General features: G+C 34.3%; 1 protein-coding gene and 1 long non-coding RNA gene across 6 annotated transcripts in view; one reads left to right on the top strand and one right to left on the bottom strand.

Annotated features, from left to right (window-relative positions):
- Positions 1 to 9,646, bottom strand: part of LOC143223254 (uncharacterized) — a 37,718-nt gene extending 28,072 nt beyond the window's left edge. The window contains exon 1 of the long non-coding RNA XR_013012788.1: positions 9,449 to 9,646. This is a non-coding gene — a long non-coding RNA (uncharacterized LOC143223254). The remainder of the gene's footprint in view (positions 1 to 9,448) is intronic.
- Positions 1 to 16,441, top strand: part of LOC143223253 (GTP-binding protein Di-Ras2-like) — a 32,794-nt gene extending 16,353 nt beyond the window's left edge. For 3 of the 5 annotated variants that reach the window (XM_076450958.1, XM_076450961.1, XM_076450962.1), the window contains 2 exons: positions 643 to 804; positions 12,900 to 16,441. In XM_076450958.1, the coding sequence (XP_076307073.1) occupies positions 643 to 804; positions 12,900 to 13,361 (624 nt within the window). In that variant the 3' untranslated portion in view covers positions 13,362 to 16,441. The remainder of the gene's footprint in view (positions 1 to 642; positions 805 to 12,899) is intronic. The other 2 variants (XM_076450960.1, XM_076450959.1) reach the window with 1 other exon arrangement.
- The last annotated feature ends 282 nt before the right edge of the window (positions 16,442 to 16,723 follow it).

Raw genomic sequence — 16,723 nt, 5'->3', positions numbered from 1 at the left:
GTGTTGTTGCAATAGTGATGGACATTTATCACAGTGATAGCGCCCTCTCTGGAATGTATAAGACCTTTGTATGTCCTTCCCTACATTATGTGCATGTTGTGTTATAGAAAAGTGAATAATTTTTTGTATGTAAACATGTGAGTTAATTTCACGTTAATTAACGTGAAAGTTAATAAAAGCTCAATGGCAGAAATAATGGGGTGGGGGTTGTGTATCTATTTTGTTTTTTGTTTTTTATTTCGCGCAAAGCTACACGAGGGTTATCTGCACTAGCAGTCCCTAATTTAACAATTTAAGACTAGAGGGAAGGCAGCTAGTCATCACCACCCACAGCCAACTCTTGAGTTATTTTTTTACCATCGAATGGTGGGGTTGACTGCCACATTATAACGTCTCCACGGCTGAAATAGCGAGACGTTTTAGTATTACGGGCTTCGAACCCTCGACCTTCAGATTACGTGTTAAGCACCTTAATCGCCTTGACAAACATTTATTAACATGCCCTTTGTTCCAAAGGATTATCCCATAAAGTGACCTAGAAGTAGCTAGATAACTGGCGTACAGACAGGTAAAAGAGCTTTATTTGTGTTTTATTAAATATATATTTAAATAAATAAACTTTCTTTACACTTCTTATTCCAGGGGTTAAAACTACTTAGAAATAAAATGCCAGAACCAAGCAACGACTACCGAGTGGTCGTGTTTGGTGCAGGAGGTGTTGGGAAAAGTTCGTTGGTACTAAGGTTTGTTCAGGGGATGTTCAGAGAGAGCTATATTCCAACAATTGAAGACACCTATCGACAGGTAAGATAACTTAATATTTAATATCTACCACATATTAAATATTTGTTATTATTATTCAAAGGAAACTCTACACTTAGACAGAGTTGTGTGTGATTATGCGTGTATATATATAGCTAAAACGATTAAATTCAAATTTCTTTGTCTGTATCTATTACAAATATTTCGTCATGAATAAATCGTGAACACATTTAACTATATCAGCGAGAATGAAATACGCTTTACTTTTATTAACACTATTTGGTACTTGTTAATACAATCGTATTTTTGTGGTTCATATATGAACAAGACCTTGTTAAATCAGTATTTCTACAACTTAGTTTGAAGTACGTGCCTAACCTTTAAACACTTGTATTTTATTCATCATTGCCGTTGATTTATGTCATCGTTGAGTAACTTAATTGTAAATTAGCCCTCCAGTGGCACAGTGGCATGTCTGTGGATAGAAACCAGGTTATGATAACTGTAGTGGGCAAAACACTTACAGTCCAATGTGCAGCTTTGTGCTTAATTCAAATCAATCAGTTATAAATTATGCCTGTAAAAATAACTCCATTTTACACGATTTCTATCAAAAGTTTTAAATATTAAAAAACCCTGAAAGACTGAATAAGGAAAATGACGTTAAAACTATAGCAGGCCAAACAGTAACGTGTTGTGACAAGTATATTTAATAGTAATCATCATTCATCAACGTGGAAAAAGCTTTCACACTATAGTGGTTGCTGTTGTAGGCAACAGCTTATTTCCCTGAAATGAGGGCGAAGTCAATCAATTGATACTGAAATGACGTCACATAAGGGACGCTTAACATCGCAATTTGTACTGTGACGTCACTAAAACGTCCACGTGTAATGAATCACTAGAAAAATTATGCACTCTGTAGGCTACAACACAGCATGGCATGTGAACTTCAAAAGACAAATATAAGAAATATGTTACCCTCAATTTAGCTTTTGTTTGCTCTTGAAACAGAAAACGTTCGGAAATGCTGCGGAAGTACATCTAATATTAATTGTACTACGACTTGTTTGTGTTTCTTGTGTCTCAGATAGCCTGTTGCATTCAGTGTGGTTGAAATGTTTATATATTTTTCATTTTATTAAAAAACTCTAACAGACAGAATGAAACATATAGGGGTGGATTTAACAGAAAGGTCCCCTTTATACATATATACACTGCTGGCCAAAATCTTAAGGTCAATGAACGTAAAGAAAAAATACGCATTTTGCGTTGTTAGACTTAACCACTTATTTGAGTAGAGCTTCGAAAGACGAAAATAAGAAAAATGAAAATAAAAATAAAAAACTTTATTAGCATTTAATAAGGAAAATGTGAACACTATGAAATTAGCCTGAATACCAGCTGGTCAAAAGTTTAAGACTGTACTTAAACGAAGCGTTAATCGGTAAACACTTAACGAAATTTAGTCATTTGTGTTCAAGCATTAGCGTTGTCAATATCTCCTACTGACATCTCCTGTGTTACATTGGGTAAAACCATGGCAAAGGCCAAAAAGTTGACAGATTTTGAACGTGGCGGGATTGTCGAGCTGCAAAAGCAAGGTCTCTCTCAACGTGCCATCGCTGGTGAGATTGGGCGTAGTAAAACTGTTATTGCAAATTTATTAAAAGACACTGAGGGATACGGAACGAGAATTTCAAGTGATAGGCCCAAGAAAATTTCGCCGGCATTGAGTTGGAGGATTCGACGGGCTGTCTAGCAAGACACCAGCCAATCATTGAACCAGATTAAGGCCCTAACGAACGCAGAATGCAGCTCAAGAACAATAAGACGGCATCTACGAAAGAAAGGCTTTAGAAGCCGTAAACGTCTTCAGAGGCCACGCCTCCTTCCACACCACCAAACAGCTCAGTTAAACTTTGCTGAGAAGCACCAAACATGGGACGTAGAAATTTGGAAGAAGGCTTTGTTCTCTGATGAGAAAAAATTTAACCTGGATGGTCCAGATGGCTTCCAACGTTACTGGCACGATAAGGATATCCCATCGGAAATATTTTCTACAGGACACAGTGGAGGAGGTTCCATCATGATCTGGGGTGCTTTCTCTTTCCATGGAACAATAGAGCTTCAGGTTATACAGGGGCGTCAAACGGCAGCTGGCTACATTGGCATGTTTGAGAGAGTATCCTTAGTGATTGAAGGCCCTCGCTTGTGTGGAAATGACCGGATATTTCAGTATGTCAACGCTGCAATCCACAGTGCCCGCAGAACAAAGGACTTTTTCATGGCGAATAACGTGATTCTTTTGAACCACCCAGCGTGTTCGCCCTAACTAACCCCATTGAAAATGTTTCGGGGTGGATTGCAAGGGAAGTCTGTGAAAATGGACGTCAATTCCAAACAGTGCACGATCTTCGTGAAGCCATCTTCACCTCTTGGAGTAACATTCCAGCCAGCCTTCTGCAAACGCTTATATCGACCATGCCAAAGCGAATGTTTGCAGTTATTCACAATGACGGCTGTGCAACTCACTACCGAGACCTCTTGTTAGGCATTTCTTACCCTGTTTAGGACTTCTTTTTAGTATGGTCTTAAACTTTTGACCAGCTAGTATTTAGGCTAATTTCGTAGTGTTTACATTTTTCCTATTAAATGCTAAAAGGTTTTTTATTTTTCCTTTTCTTATATTCATCTTTCGAAACTCTACTCAAATAAATGGTTGAGTCTAACAACGCAAAATGCATATTTTGTCTTTAGGTTCATTGGTCTTAAGATTTTGGCCAACAGTGTGTATATATATGTACGGATTTATTAAATGCTGAATGCTCAGTAGCCACATCCTAGGTCTAACGAAGATAATTAAAGGTAGTGATTTCTTTTACAGTAAGCATTTTCGTAATTACTTTCAGTGATTAGTTAAAGTAATTATTAAACAAGTAAGACCTGACACCAAAACTGTGTGGACACATAACAGTTTAATATGAGATGATGTTTTGTTCATTATTTACTGATTTTTTGGTTTGTTTTGAATTTCGCGCAAAGCTAGACAAGAGCTATCTGCGCTAGCCATCCCTAATGTTGCAGTGTAAGACTAGTGGGGAGGCAGCTAGCCATCACCATCCACCGCCTACTGTTGGGCTATTTTTACCAATAGTGGGATCGATCGTAACATTATAATTCCTCCAAGACTGAAGGGTGAGTATGTTTGGTGTGATAAGGATTCGAACCCGCGACCCTCATATTACGAGTCAAGTGCCTTAACCGCCTGCACATGCTGGGCCTGTGATTTTTTTTTTAATCAGTTACTAAATTGTGTAAGTATAATATTTGTATGAAAGATCGTAACGTGTAACAGAAATATAATGAACCATGAGTGAAAATGAAAGTTGTTCTAATTTTAGTGATTTTGAAAACACTGGGTGAGTGACCGCACTTTCTAAGGATAGGTTATATTACCCAATTTATCAGTTTAGTGTTACTTGAACGATGAAATTCCTCACAGTGACTTAGTGTATATATAAATTATTGACTTTAACTCAGGATTGATAACTCGGTTGAATATCTTCACTGTAACATAATATTGATATTCGTAGTTTTCTGTGGTAGAGTAGTGGGTTCTTTATTCTCAAGACACTATGACGATAATTTAGATCGATTCGCAGATATAAACATGAGTTATACACACGTTAACGTGTTCTATTAAATACAAATATCACTGATATCAAATCTTATTTGGTCAGTTCACTCACTGTATGCACAAAAGTTTCTCTGTGTATTTGTGACTTTTTCTCTATTTTATGATTTTAGTTCGAAAGTTCTACATTTGGCTATCTGTCTCTTATTAGTTTAGAGTTGACTGACAAGAGGAAAGTTTGTTTGTTTGTTTCTTTTGAATTTCGAGCAAAGCTACACGATTAGCAACTGCGATAGTCGTTGCTAATTTAGTAGTGTAAGTGGGGGCGTTATAATGTGACGGTCAATCCCACTATTCGTTGGTAAAACGTAGCCTAAGAGTTGGCGGTGGGTGGTGATGACTAGCTGCCTTCGCTCTAGTCTTACACTGCTAAATTAGTGACGGCTAGCACAGATGGCCCTCGTGTAGCTTTGTGCGAAATAAAAAAACGAAAAACCCTTTGCGTTTTTACACTTTGAAGGTTTTACTCGCATAAGGGTTTTGCATAGAACAGGAAATGATAATATTGTGGCTGATAAAAGGAAAATAAAATCCTAAGCACGTGCTTACATTTCAAGACAAATAGGTTTAGTTACTACGACTGCTAAGGATATTTTAATAGGTCAGAGTTTTAATGTAAAATAGAAGACCTAGTTAGCGCTAAATTTCATGAAGTAATGGTTCAATTTTTTTTTCTTTACAGACTGGTTGTATAGAATTTCGTGCACGGCATTATTGTCATATAGAGTATAATACAAAACTCGTATAATATTTTAATTGTAATTCGAGTGAAATAACACGTTCTCCAAAATATTATATACTGGAAACAAATTATTTTCGTAACAGATATGTGCACGACCATAGACATGTTGTTTCTGATTAAACTTAAAACATAATCTTATGCCAATACGATAATGCGGTATTGGACAGAATCCCAATAATCATCACAGATTGTTTTAAGCACAATTAGTACCTAGAGCATGCTTATGTTACGGAGGATCAGAGGGCATGCCTCCTTCAGTAAATGTGTAAGAAAATAGGTGCTGTGAAATATACTCTTCAAAAAAAGAAATGCAAAAGGCAAAATATGAGACAAATTGTTAACAAGTTTATTCCGGGTAGTTCTGTATGATATGTGTGAAACTTTGCACATTCACTACTAAACATCCAAAGTCTGCAAAGGCGAAGTCCACGCTCACTAGGTGAAGTTTAACGTCACTCAACGTCAATAACGAGTATGCCCCCCGTGAGCATCAATAACTGCTTGGCATTTCCTGCCCATAGAAGCGATGAGATGACGAATCACGTCCTGTGGAATGGCTGTCCACTCAGCCTGCAAAACTGCTGCAAGCTGAGGTAGAGTCTGCAGACGTCGGTCCAACTCGTCCCAAAGATGTTCGATGGGGTTTAAATCTGGTGATCTGGAGGGCCAGGGAAGAACGTTGATGTTGTGGTGTGTCAAGAAGACAGTAGTGAGTCGGGCTGTGTGAGGACGGGCGTTGTCATGTTGAAAAACGTCGTTGACGTTCACCATGATGGGTTGCACATGGGGCCTAAGAATCTCGTAGATGGTTGCGTACGGTCTGATCGGAAATCCCACACAGCCCTGGTATAGTTGAGGTAGTAGACGTCGCAGTGGTTGTCCTATCCCGAAGGTGACGTAACCGGATGTTGCGATCTGTTGCGGGCGTGGTCACACGAGGTCTGCCAGATCGTGGACGGTCACGAGTTGATCCATGTTGTTGGTGACGATTCCATAGCCTAGTGATGGTGCTTGGGTGGACATTCACAGCTCTGGTAACATCTTATCGAGATTCGCCTGCTTCCAATCGACCAATGGCGTTGTTGCGTTGTGCTTCAGTCAGTCTTGGTGTAACTGTATTGCGTGTCGGTGGCTTAACACTGAGCAATGGAAATCGAGAACCCGTCACTTTTATAGGGATTTTGCACATGTTGCACTTGCAGAACATGCAGATCTCTCAAACAAATTTATTGGACACACATGCGTTTTGGCGAAAAATCCGATGTTTTCCTCCGTTTTCAAAGTGCACAACTTTTATTGTCATTTTGGTCTGACAATCAGTGCCTTAACACGTGTAACATCACATACTCTGAGCTTGTAACGTTATTACATATATTTCTCTTTAAAATAAAAAAAATATCCCTTTTGCGTTTCTTGTTTTGAAGAGTATATTGTTTTAAACAGTTGACTGGCTGTTCACATAAAATCCACAAACATTCAATGAAAAATTCAACAAATCATCATTCTGTTGTAACACAGTATGGATAACTAGACTTAAATTAACAAATTGTATCACAATATGGATAACTAGACTTAAATTAACATATTGTATCACAGTATGGATAACTAGACATAAATTGACATATTGTAACACAGTTTGGATAACTAGACTTAAATTAACATATTGTAACACAGTATGGATAACTAGACTTAAATTAACATATTGTAACAGAGTATGGATACCTAGACTTAAATTAATATATTGTAACACAGTATGGATAACTAGACTTAAATTAACATATTGTATCACAGTATGGATAGCTAGACTTAAATTAACATATTGTAACACAGTATAGATAACTACACTTAAATTAACATATTGTAACACAGTTTGGATAACTAGACTTAAATTAACATATTGTATCACAGTATGGATAACTAGACTTAAATTAACATATTGTAACACAGTTTGGATAACTAGACTTAAATTAACATATTGTAACAGTATGGATAACTAGACTTAAATTAACATATTGTAGCACAGTATGGATAACTAGACTTAAATTAACATATTGTATCACAGTATGGATAACTAGACTTAAATTAACATATTGTATCACAGTATGGATAACAAGACTTAAATTAACATATTGTATCACAGTATGGATAACAAGACTTAAATGAACATATTGTATCACAGTATGGATAACTAGACTTAAATGAACATATTGTATCACAGTATGGATAACTAGACTTAAATGAACATATTGTATCACAGTATGGATAACTAGACTTAAATGAACATATTGTATCACAGTATGGATAACAAGACTTAAATTAACATATTGTAACACAGTATAGATAACTAGACTTAAATTAACATATTGTAACACAGTATGGATAACTAGACTTAAATTAACATATTGTATCACAGTATGGATAACTAGACTTAAATTAAGATATTGCAACACAGTATGGATAACTAGACTTAAATTAACATATTGTATCACAGTATGGATAGCTAGACTTAAATTAACATATTGTAACACAGTATAGATAACTACACTTAAATTAACATATTGTAACACAGTTTGGATAACTAGACTTAAATTAACATATTGTATCACAGTATGGATAACTAGACTTAAATTAACATATTGTAACACAGTTTGGATAACTAGACTTAAATTAACATATTGTAACAGTATGGATAACTAGACTTAAATTAACATATTGTAGCACAGTATGGATAACTAGACTTAAATTAACATATTGTATCACAGTATGGATAACTAGACTTAAATTAACATATTGTATCACAGTATGGATAACTAGACTTAAATTAACATATTGTATCACAGTATGGATAACTAGACTTAAATTAACATATTGTATCACAGTATGGATAACTAGACTTAAATTAACATATTGTACCACAGTATGGATAACTAGACTTAAATTAACATATTGTACCACAGTATGGATAACTAGACTTAAATTAACATATTGTACCACAGTATGGATAACTAGACTTAAATTAACATATTGTATCACAGTATGGATAACTAGACTTAAATTAACATATTGTATCACAGTATGGATAACAAGACTTAAATGAACATATTGTATCACAGTATGGATAACTAGACTTAAATGAACATATTGTATCACAGTATGGATAACTAGACTTAAATGAACATATTGTATCACAGTATGGATAACTAGACTTAAATTAACATATTGTATCACAGTATGGATAACTAGACTTAAATGAACATATTGTATCACAGTATGGATAACTAGACTTAAATGAACATATTGTACCACAGTATGGATAACTAGACTTAAATGAACATATTGTACCACAGTATGGATAACTAGACTTAAATTAACATATTGTACCACAGTATGGATAACTAGACTTAAATTAACATATTGTACCACAGTATGGATAACTAGACTTAAATTAACATATTGTACCACAGTATGGATAACTAGACTTAAATTAACATATTGTACCACAGTATGGATAACTAGACTTAAATTAACATATTGTACCACAGTATGGATAACTAGACTTAAATTAACATATTGTACCACAGTATGGATAACTAGACTTAAATTAACATATTGTATCACAGTATGGATAACAAGACTTAAATTAACATATTGTATCACAGTATGGATAACTAGACTTAAATTAATATATTGTATCACAGTATGGATAACTAGACTTAAATTAACATATTGTATCACAGTATGGATAACTAGACTTAAATTAACATATTGTAACACAGTATGGATAACTAGACTTAAATTAACATATTGTACCACAGTATGGATAACTAGACTTAAATTAACATATTGTATCACAGTATGGATAACTAGACTTAAATTAACATATTGTATCACAGTATGGATAACTAGACTTAAATTAACATATTGTATCACAGTATGGATAACTAGACTTAAATTAACATATTGTATCACAGTATGGATAACTAGACTTAAATTAACATAAGTTTGTATGTTTTATTATATTAAACTACTGTACTATCTACATGAAGAGTAGTTATTAATTTAAACAACTCTGTGCAACAATAGTATATTAGCTATTTCAGCCATTGTTTATCGTATACGTACGTGCATGGACCACTGAAATAACAAGTGCTCCATCGTTCTGAGTTAGTTTTCTTTAAATAACTTATATACGGTTTAAATGTAGATAGAAGTGTCATTATGATTATATATCAAAGCAAGATCCCCACCGTCTTTCTTCGGTTTGTGTACACATCGGGCAATTATTCAACCGGCGGAAAGCAATGCTGAACGTTCATATGAACATGAACTTGGTGGCAGTATTATCTCACATTAAAAAATTACAGGGGCTCAGCCTAGCTCCCTCGTAGCTCCCTCTCCTGCACTGCGTACGTGAGTGAACTCTCACAAGCAGTGTTTGTAACTTAACCTAAACGTACGCTTTGCACTCGTAATTTGGTCAAATTAGATTCGTAACACTCGTCACGTATCGATTCCACGGTTGCAAAGGAACAGATACGTATAAGTAGTTTCCATGGAAACTTAAGTTAACTTGGCAGAATCGAGAAAGAATAAAACAGCCCATAAAGCCTTCTTCTAACGTAGTAAATTTTAGTTATTAGAACGAAGATGTTAATCATGTTTATTTATGTCCTCATATCTTTATTATAGATCGTCGTTTCGGAAGTTAATTCAATTTCATGTCCATGTTAACACTGGTAGCATTGCATTGTTGGTACAAAATTATGGGCTTTTCATGACATATATATCGATTAAACATTGTAGGTCTAGACGCTCTGAAGCGACGCCTGGTAAACAACGACAAAATCGAACAAATATATCATAACCTTACTATGATGCGTAAAAGTAAATAAAAAAACAACAAGCCAACACTCTGATGGTCCTTTCAGTGTTTTTCTCCTAATTTCTGTTCTAATTACTTATTTGGCTTCTAATAAAATGGAGAAAGTAATGATATATAATTATTTATAAGTTTCTGTTTCTCTTACCATATTATCCAACATTATCAAAGTAATATTACTGTTTTTGGTTCATGTTTAGTAATAGAAGAGTTTGAACTTTATTTTTACCATTTCTCGTGCATTACAACATTGGCTGGAACTAAACACTACAATAATATCGTAATACTGCAGCTAATTAATATATTTTTTGGACACGTATTAGTTTAATATATTAATTGAATTGCATGTACCAACATGTTAAACTTGGATAGTTTATGGCATTACAACAGTGTTCATTATGACAGTTAGATAGCGTATTTGATTGCAACAATGTTAATGTAGACAAAGCTGGATAGTTTACTTAGTGCGATATTAAAGTGTTTTTGAAGAGACATCGTTATAATGCAGTAACTAAGCGATCGAAATGTGTCTAATTGACCATTAACATAAATGCTAACCTTACAGAATGACCACATTTACACTGAATTATCCTGTTACATATTTACAGTTTCTTCAGGAGCGTTCACTAAAACATATACTTTGTATTGTACGTTTAGGTTTATGTTTTAGTGAACGCTCATGAAGTTTTAAAACGAAACGTCGACTGATTTTGGTGTTATAAAATCATTTATTTGTAACATTAGACTAGCTTGTTACATTGTTTCGTATTAGCACTGTGCTAAGTTAAAATCATTTAGATGGCTTATTATACACAAGCATGTTTATTTATTCACAGATGAATAGCTTATTGCGTCTGAACAGTGGTCATATAGTATAACAGTTCACTGTGTTCTAATATTTATTTATTCAGAGCTAAACAACACCTCACGACCCTATTGATCTAGGCTCTGTCAAACTGCTTAATTGGATTACAACAACATTAAACACGTAACATGGTTACGTATTTATGTTCAATTACTGAAATTGTAGCTTTCACTTTTATTTATGTTTGTCGTTTATTCTATCTAGAAAGATATTTAATCAACTTCCTAGTTAAGTATTTTTATACAGGAATACATGCCCCCTTCTCCAGTGGCACAGCGGTATGCTGCGGACTTACAACGCTAGAAACCTAATTTCGATACCAGTGGTAGGTAGAGCACAGATAGCTCATTGTGTAGTTTTGTGGTTAATTCGAAACAAACAAACAGGGAGTACGTGCCTGACTATTAATTATGAGTCTGTCTATTTAAGATTAAAAGCTTTAGGCCTAAGCACAATATAATAGGTGGATAATTATACTAACGCTGTTGCTCCTTCTTGCCAGAGTCTATAAGAGACAACAAGAGCATTTAAAACTCTATTCTGCACTTGCTGACTGAGGTTTATTGTAAGAAACATGAATATAAACAACCCAAAGTCAATTATGATATTTTGCTGTTAAGAAAATCAACAATGATGTCAAATGAGGAACAAATATGTCTGGTTGTATCAGCTGTACTATTTACCCTAATGGAAAGTCCATGCTATATAATACAAGACAGTGGTCGATGTTTTGGTCTTTTGATTAATCACTGGGTTTTAAGAGAAAGTAAGAACTGGATACAGAAATATTTGATCGCCTCTTTCCTTAAAATCATCTGATTTTCTAACAATTAATGATTGTTCTTACAACATTAAATCTTGTATAAAATACCCTCGATCTGTTTAGTGGAATTGAACCCCCTCCTGATTCACAGTAGTCCCAATGTGAGGGTCAATCTTTAGTTCTGTAGTTACTTTATTTGCCAAAAAAAAAAACCTCTTAGAAAATTCTCCAGCAGTACCTGAGCACGTGCCCTTGGGACACAGAATAGGTAAAATCCGATACTAGATTTGGATTCACCGACCTTGAAAACGTACCTTTAAAACCCCTGGTTGACAATCGGGGGGCGTTTTTGCCCTCTTGGTAGAGGAACTACGCGATATAGATAAGAGCATCTCTTGGCCATTCTGAGTACACATGCTAAGTTAGTTCTGATAGCTCCAAAACTTTGGAATGAATTAGCAGGACAAAGAAAAAGAAAAATAATTTTTAATAATAAAAATATAAAGCTCTTTCGAAAGTTATTAGCTTAAAAATACTTTGCATCAATATTGATTACTTGGCATGAAATCAGAGACCGTTAGAAGGTTACAAAAGCATTATTTGTTAATGAAAGTAGTAAATATTGAACGTGTATATTGTTTAATCACAAAATTACAGGCACACTCCTTTTAAGCACTTCAAATGGGTTTAAAAACAGGTCAGTAATGGAAGAGTTAAAATATTAAGAGATGTTCAGTTCACAGACTCAGTTTAAAGGACTTTTGCCATCGTGATAAGTATCCTAGCCTATTACTGTGCGACTGAATTAAGATACACGACATTTCTTGTTTTTACAAAATCTTGGTTTTATTGTTTAAAAGTGTTCATGTTAAGACATGCGCACAAAGTCGATCTGAAGAAGGAGCTGTATTCTGTAACTAGAATTTTAATTTGATAATTAGGTTTCATCCATAGGAACTTTAGCGCCTCCAATGTAAAAAAATATTCACATATATTGTAGCTAGTTTATTTTTGATATTGTCGATTTATTATTTGTTTCATACTATAACCGTGGAGAATGAATTATGAGTTTGATCGTGTAGAGAAATGGTTCTGTTAACGAAGTATATTTCTCTTTAGCAACTCTTCCTTGTAAATAATATGTATATTTATTAATTATTAGCACTTACTTTAGGTCTTTTTAATTTTCAGGTAATTAGCTGCAATAAAAACATATGCACACTTCAGATAACCGACACTACTGGGAGCCACCAGTTTCCGGCTATGCAACGTCTCAATATCTCGAAAGGTCATGCTTTTATTATGGTGTACTCTGTAACAAGCAAACAAAGTCTGGAAGAACTGAAAGCTATATTTGACGTTATCAAAGAGGTCAAAGGTGACATGGAAGGGATCCCTCTAATGCTAATAGGCAACAAATGTGATGAGAGCGAAAGTAGGGAGGTGGACAGCCAGTACGGACAGGATCAGGCTCGTCTCTGGGGGTGTGGATTTTTGGAGACATCAGCAAAAACCAATTACAAGGTGAAGGAACTTTTCCAGGAACTATTGAACATGGAGAAGAGAAGGGCAATGAGTCTTCATTTGGAGACCAAGAAAACTCGTTCTCAGTTCAAGAAACAAAAACTGAAAGATAAATGTGTTCTCATGTGAGATTTTGGCGTGAGGGTATGTGTGTTCTGACGAGGGTTAAAGTTAAAGCAATGTATAGTACCTGAAAAACATATCGACAGGCGTCCGTAAACAGTAAATAAATGTGATATTTTACAAAAGTACTGTAAAAAATTCATCACAAACTACAGATACAAGAAACTACCCTAGAATATATATTGTAGTATGGAAACGAAAACAAGGACTGCTAATGATTGCATAAGTATTTGACGGATGAGCATAATTACAAAACTTTAATACTATTTTGTAAACGTCTATGAAAGGATGACAATATAATTCACAGGCTTAAGATAATTACGAAAAATAACGTCATTGTATATTTTGTAGAAAACAACAACAAAAACTTGCGGTATTTCGGATAAATGTTTGCCAAGAATTTAGAGGAATTTCTAGATAATGAAGAGAAAACGTTTCTTGCACAATAGAATTAGATATTATTTATACTATACGTCATTAAAAAAATAAAGTAAAATTATCTTCCCTGTTAAACATCATGGCATTAGTGAGGCTTAGTTCATTGCAGTTTCTGAGTGTTTTAAATAGTTTCAAGTTTTGGTAAGTAATTTAATGTGAAAATATTTATTAATTAAAACCTAAATTGCTACATATCTATAGACAGGAAGTATAATTTATGCAAAGCCATGAGAAAGAGATTTTTTTTTAAAGTGTAACTTAAAGTATAGATTTTATTCACTTCAGACTGGAGGTGAAAACATATTAATGTAGAGAATCAGCAACTAAAGAACCTTAAGAAAAGTGGAAGTTCTTCTGTCAAGCTATCTCGGTTGTTAGCTCTAGAACTTACTTTTTGCTCATCCCAAGAAATTTTTATTAATTATAAAAAACAATGTATTTCTTTTTTGTGCAAACAAAATGAGAAAAGTAAATGGAGATCTTCAACTGCGTTCCAAGCAACCTTCACATGAAAAGCCGAAATTATATTGCAAAATGAAGTATCGTTCGTTAAGCCTTGTGTGAGATGGGAAGAGTATTAAGTATTTGGTATTTTTTCGATATAAACGATAAATTATGGATAAACTACGTAGTGCATTTCTTTGAAGGTTTTCAGCCTTGTGAGAGTATATGATCAGTGATGAATCTAGACCTTACCACCAGGAGGATGTAGATCAGGGAAATGAATAAAAATAAAAATAAATTCGACAAAATGGAAAATAACTGCACTTTAAGGGGAGATGTTTTTGCGTAGGGGAACTTCCCCCTGTACTCACCATGAATTCACCACTGTGTACAATAATTAGGTGCTACGATATGTATGGTTTACGCGTGAGAGATTGTTTATAAATTTAACATAATGTTTCAAATAAAAAAGAAACAAGTTTATTATATTCCTGTCAATTTTGTGAAACTTTCAATATTTCGTAGTTTTCTATAGATAGATCTTATCATACTAAAGTTTGAGTGAAGTAGGTATTGGTAATACTTAAAGCTGTAAATATTACACGACTCTTTTTCGAGATTTACAGTTTGTTCACGATTTCAAAGGAAGTTAATTCAACTTAACTTGGCAATGTCGCTATGCCATAAACATTGTAAATAACTAAACGATGCGGACCAAACGTTAACGTTTCACGTAAAATAAGTTATTAGCAATGTAAATGTTCAGCTTTTCCTTCTGAAGCACATAACGGAGTTTCATAGCTTTTATAATTTGTATAAATATATATTTCTTGAGGAGCAAAAATAAAGTTAAAAAAATAATAAACTTTGATGCCAGCATAATCCAAAGTTGTAATGGAATGTGATGTACATACTTTTGTTGAAACATTAAAAATATCCTGTCATCTCTCTTCTCAAAGCCTCTTTTTAAATATTCAATCACTAAGTACATTGTGGTGATATAGTAAACAGGGAAAGTAACCATAATACTTTCATATGCTTAAAGTTAGTAAATTTTGATAAAGAATAACTCTTTAAACGTCAGAATGACTGCAAAACAACAACAACAGCAGCAGGTACAACTACATTGCAGTGTTATGGGTTATGGTTTCAACCACAAGTACAGACTGACTGGCCAGTGTTATGGGTTATGGTTTCAAGCACAAGTACAGACTGACGGGGCAGTTTTTGACCATCCAGTTGTCAACTTTACCTTTTTTTTCCCGTAAATGTGTATTAGAATCAACATTTATTATAAACTATTTATCTTTTTTCTCTACATAAATTCACCAATACGATCATGTTGGCAAACAATTGTTTCAACTACTATAGTAATAATTAGTTTAAAGTGAATGTTTGTTACGTATATCATTGTCTTATCCAATTTGTATTTATGTATAGAGGATGAGCTGGTTTTCTTATAAGAATGACCTGAATATAGTACCTGTTGCCGCACGTATGAGTTGTGTCATCGACCATTTGACAGTGCAATGCTGCCACGGGTAGTATATGTCTGGTGAAATATGTCTTTCTGATGAAGAATATTTGTATAATAAAGTTCTGAGACGACGTAGGTCCAAATGAGACAACATTTGGACTCTAAGAATCTTCTTCTGTGTTTTCCATGGAAACGGACAGACTCGCACAACAGAGACCTAAGGACAGAGAATAGCTCTGATACAACATCCTAAGTCAATCCCAAAAGTTCTTTCATCTGCTAAGTGAAGGATGTATTTACGAAAGAAATCCCTTCATCTTCCAAAGCCATTATGATGAAGTAATTTCTAATACTGATGATAAGATGAAAAATAACGATCTTGTGAAGGATCGCAAACTGTGAGTTCACAAGTTTCCAGTTAAACATCAAATTTAATGTCGAGATATTTGGGAAAACTGATATATTGCAATCCCATTCAGCCCTGATGCAACTCCAATGGAAGTTTTTGTCTTTATTCTTGTTGGTGTTGACAGTCGATACCCACGTACAGCTGACGTTCTGTGAAAAACGTTTTAATATGAATGGTCTAAGATTGATTTCATTGTTTTTCGTAGAAGTTTATTGCAATAGAAATTACGACGTTGGGCAATAAAATACTCATCTTCTAACGACTGCCCTAAGAGTAATTCATCCATTGTGAACTTTCGTTATCAAAGATATCCTCTCAGCTCTTAAGTAGTTTATTGTTCCTCTAAATAAATGTGAAAATTAAAATGTTTGTATTGTTGTCTTAATTTTGTAATGAAAAAAAAAGAAAACCAACTACATTGAGTTGCTTGAAATGTACTCACTAAGGGTCTAATGCTAAGGAATCATTGCAAGTGGCATTTTACTGGATGGGTCACAGCATCATCAGACGACTTTAAACTGAAGCAGCTTTTGTTCCAACCAATCAATACGACGTGCATTCGTGTATTAAACAGATTAATTGATATTCCTAGATTAACTT

This window comes from Tachypleus tridentatus, chromosome 8 (genome assembly GCF_004210375.1).
Source record: "Tachypleus tridentatus isolate NWPU-2018 chromosome 8, ASM421037v1, whole genome shotgun sequence".
NCBI lineage: Eukaryota > Metazoa > Arthropoda > Merostomata > Xiphosura > Limulidae > Tachypleus > Tachypleus tridentatus.
This window is presented reverse-complemented; position numbering and strand designations above follow the sequence as displayed.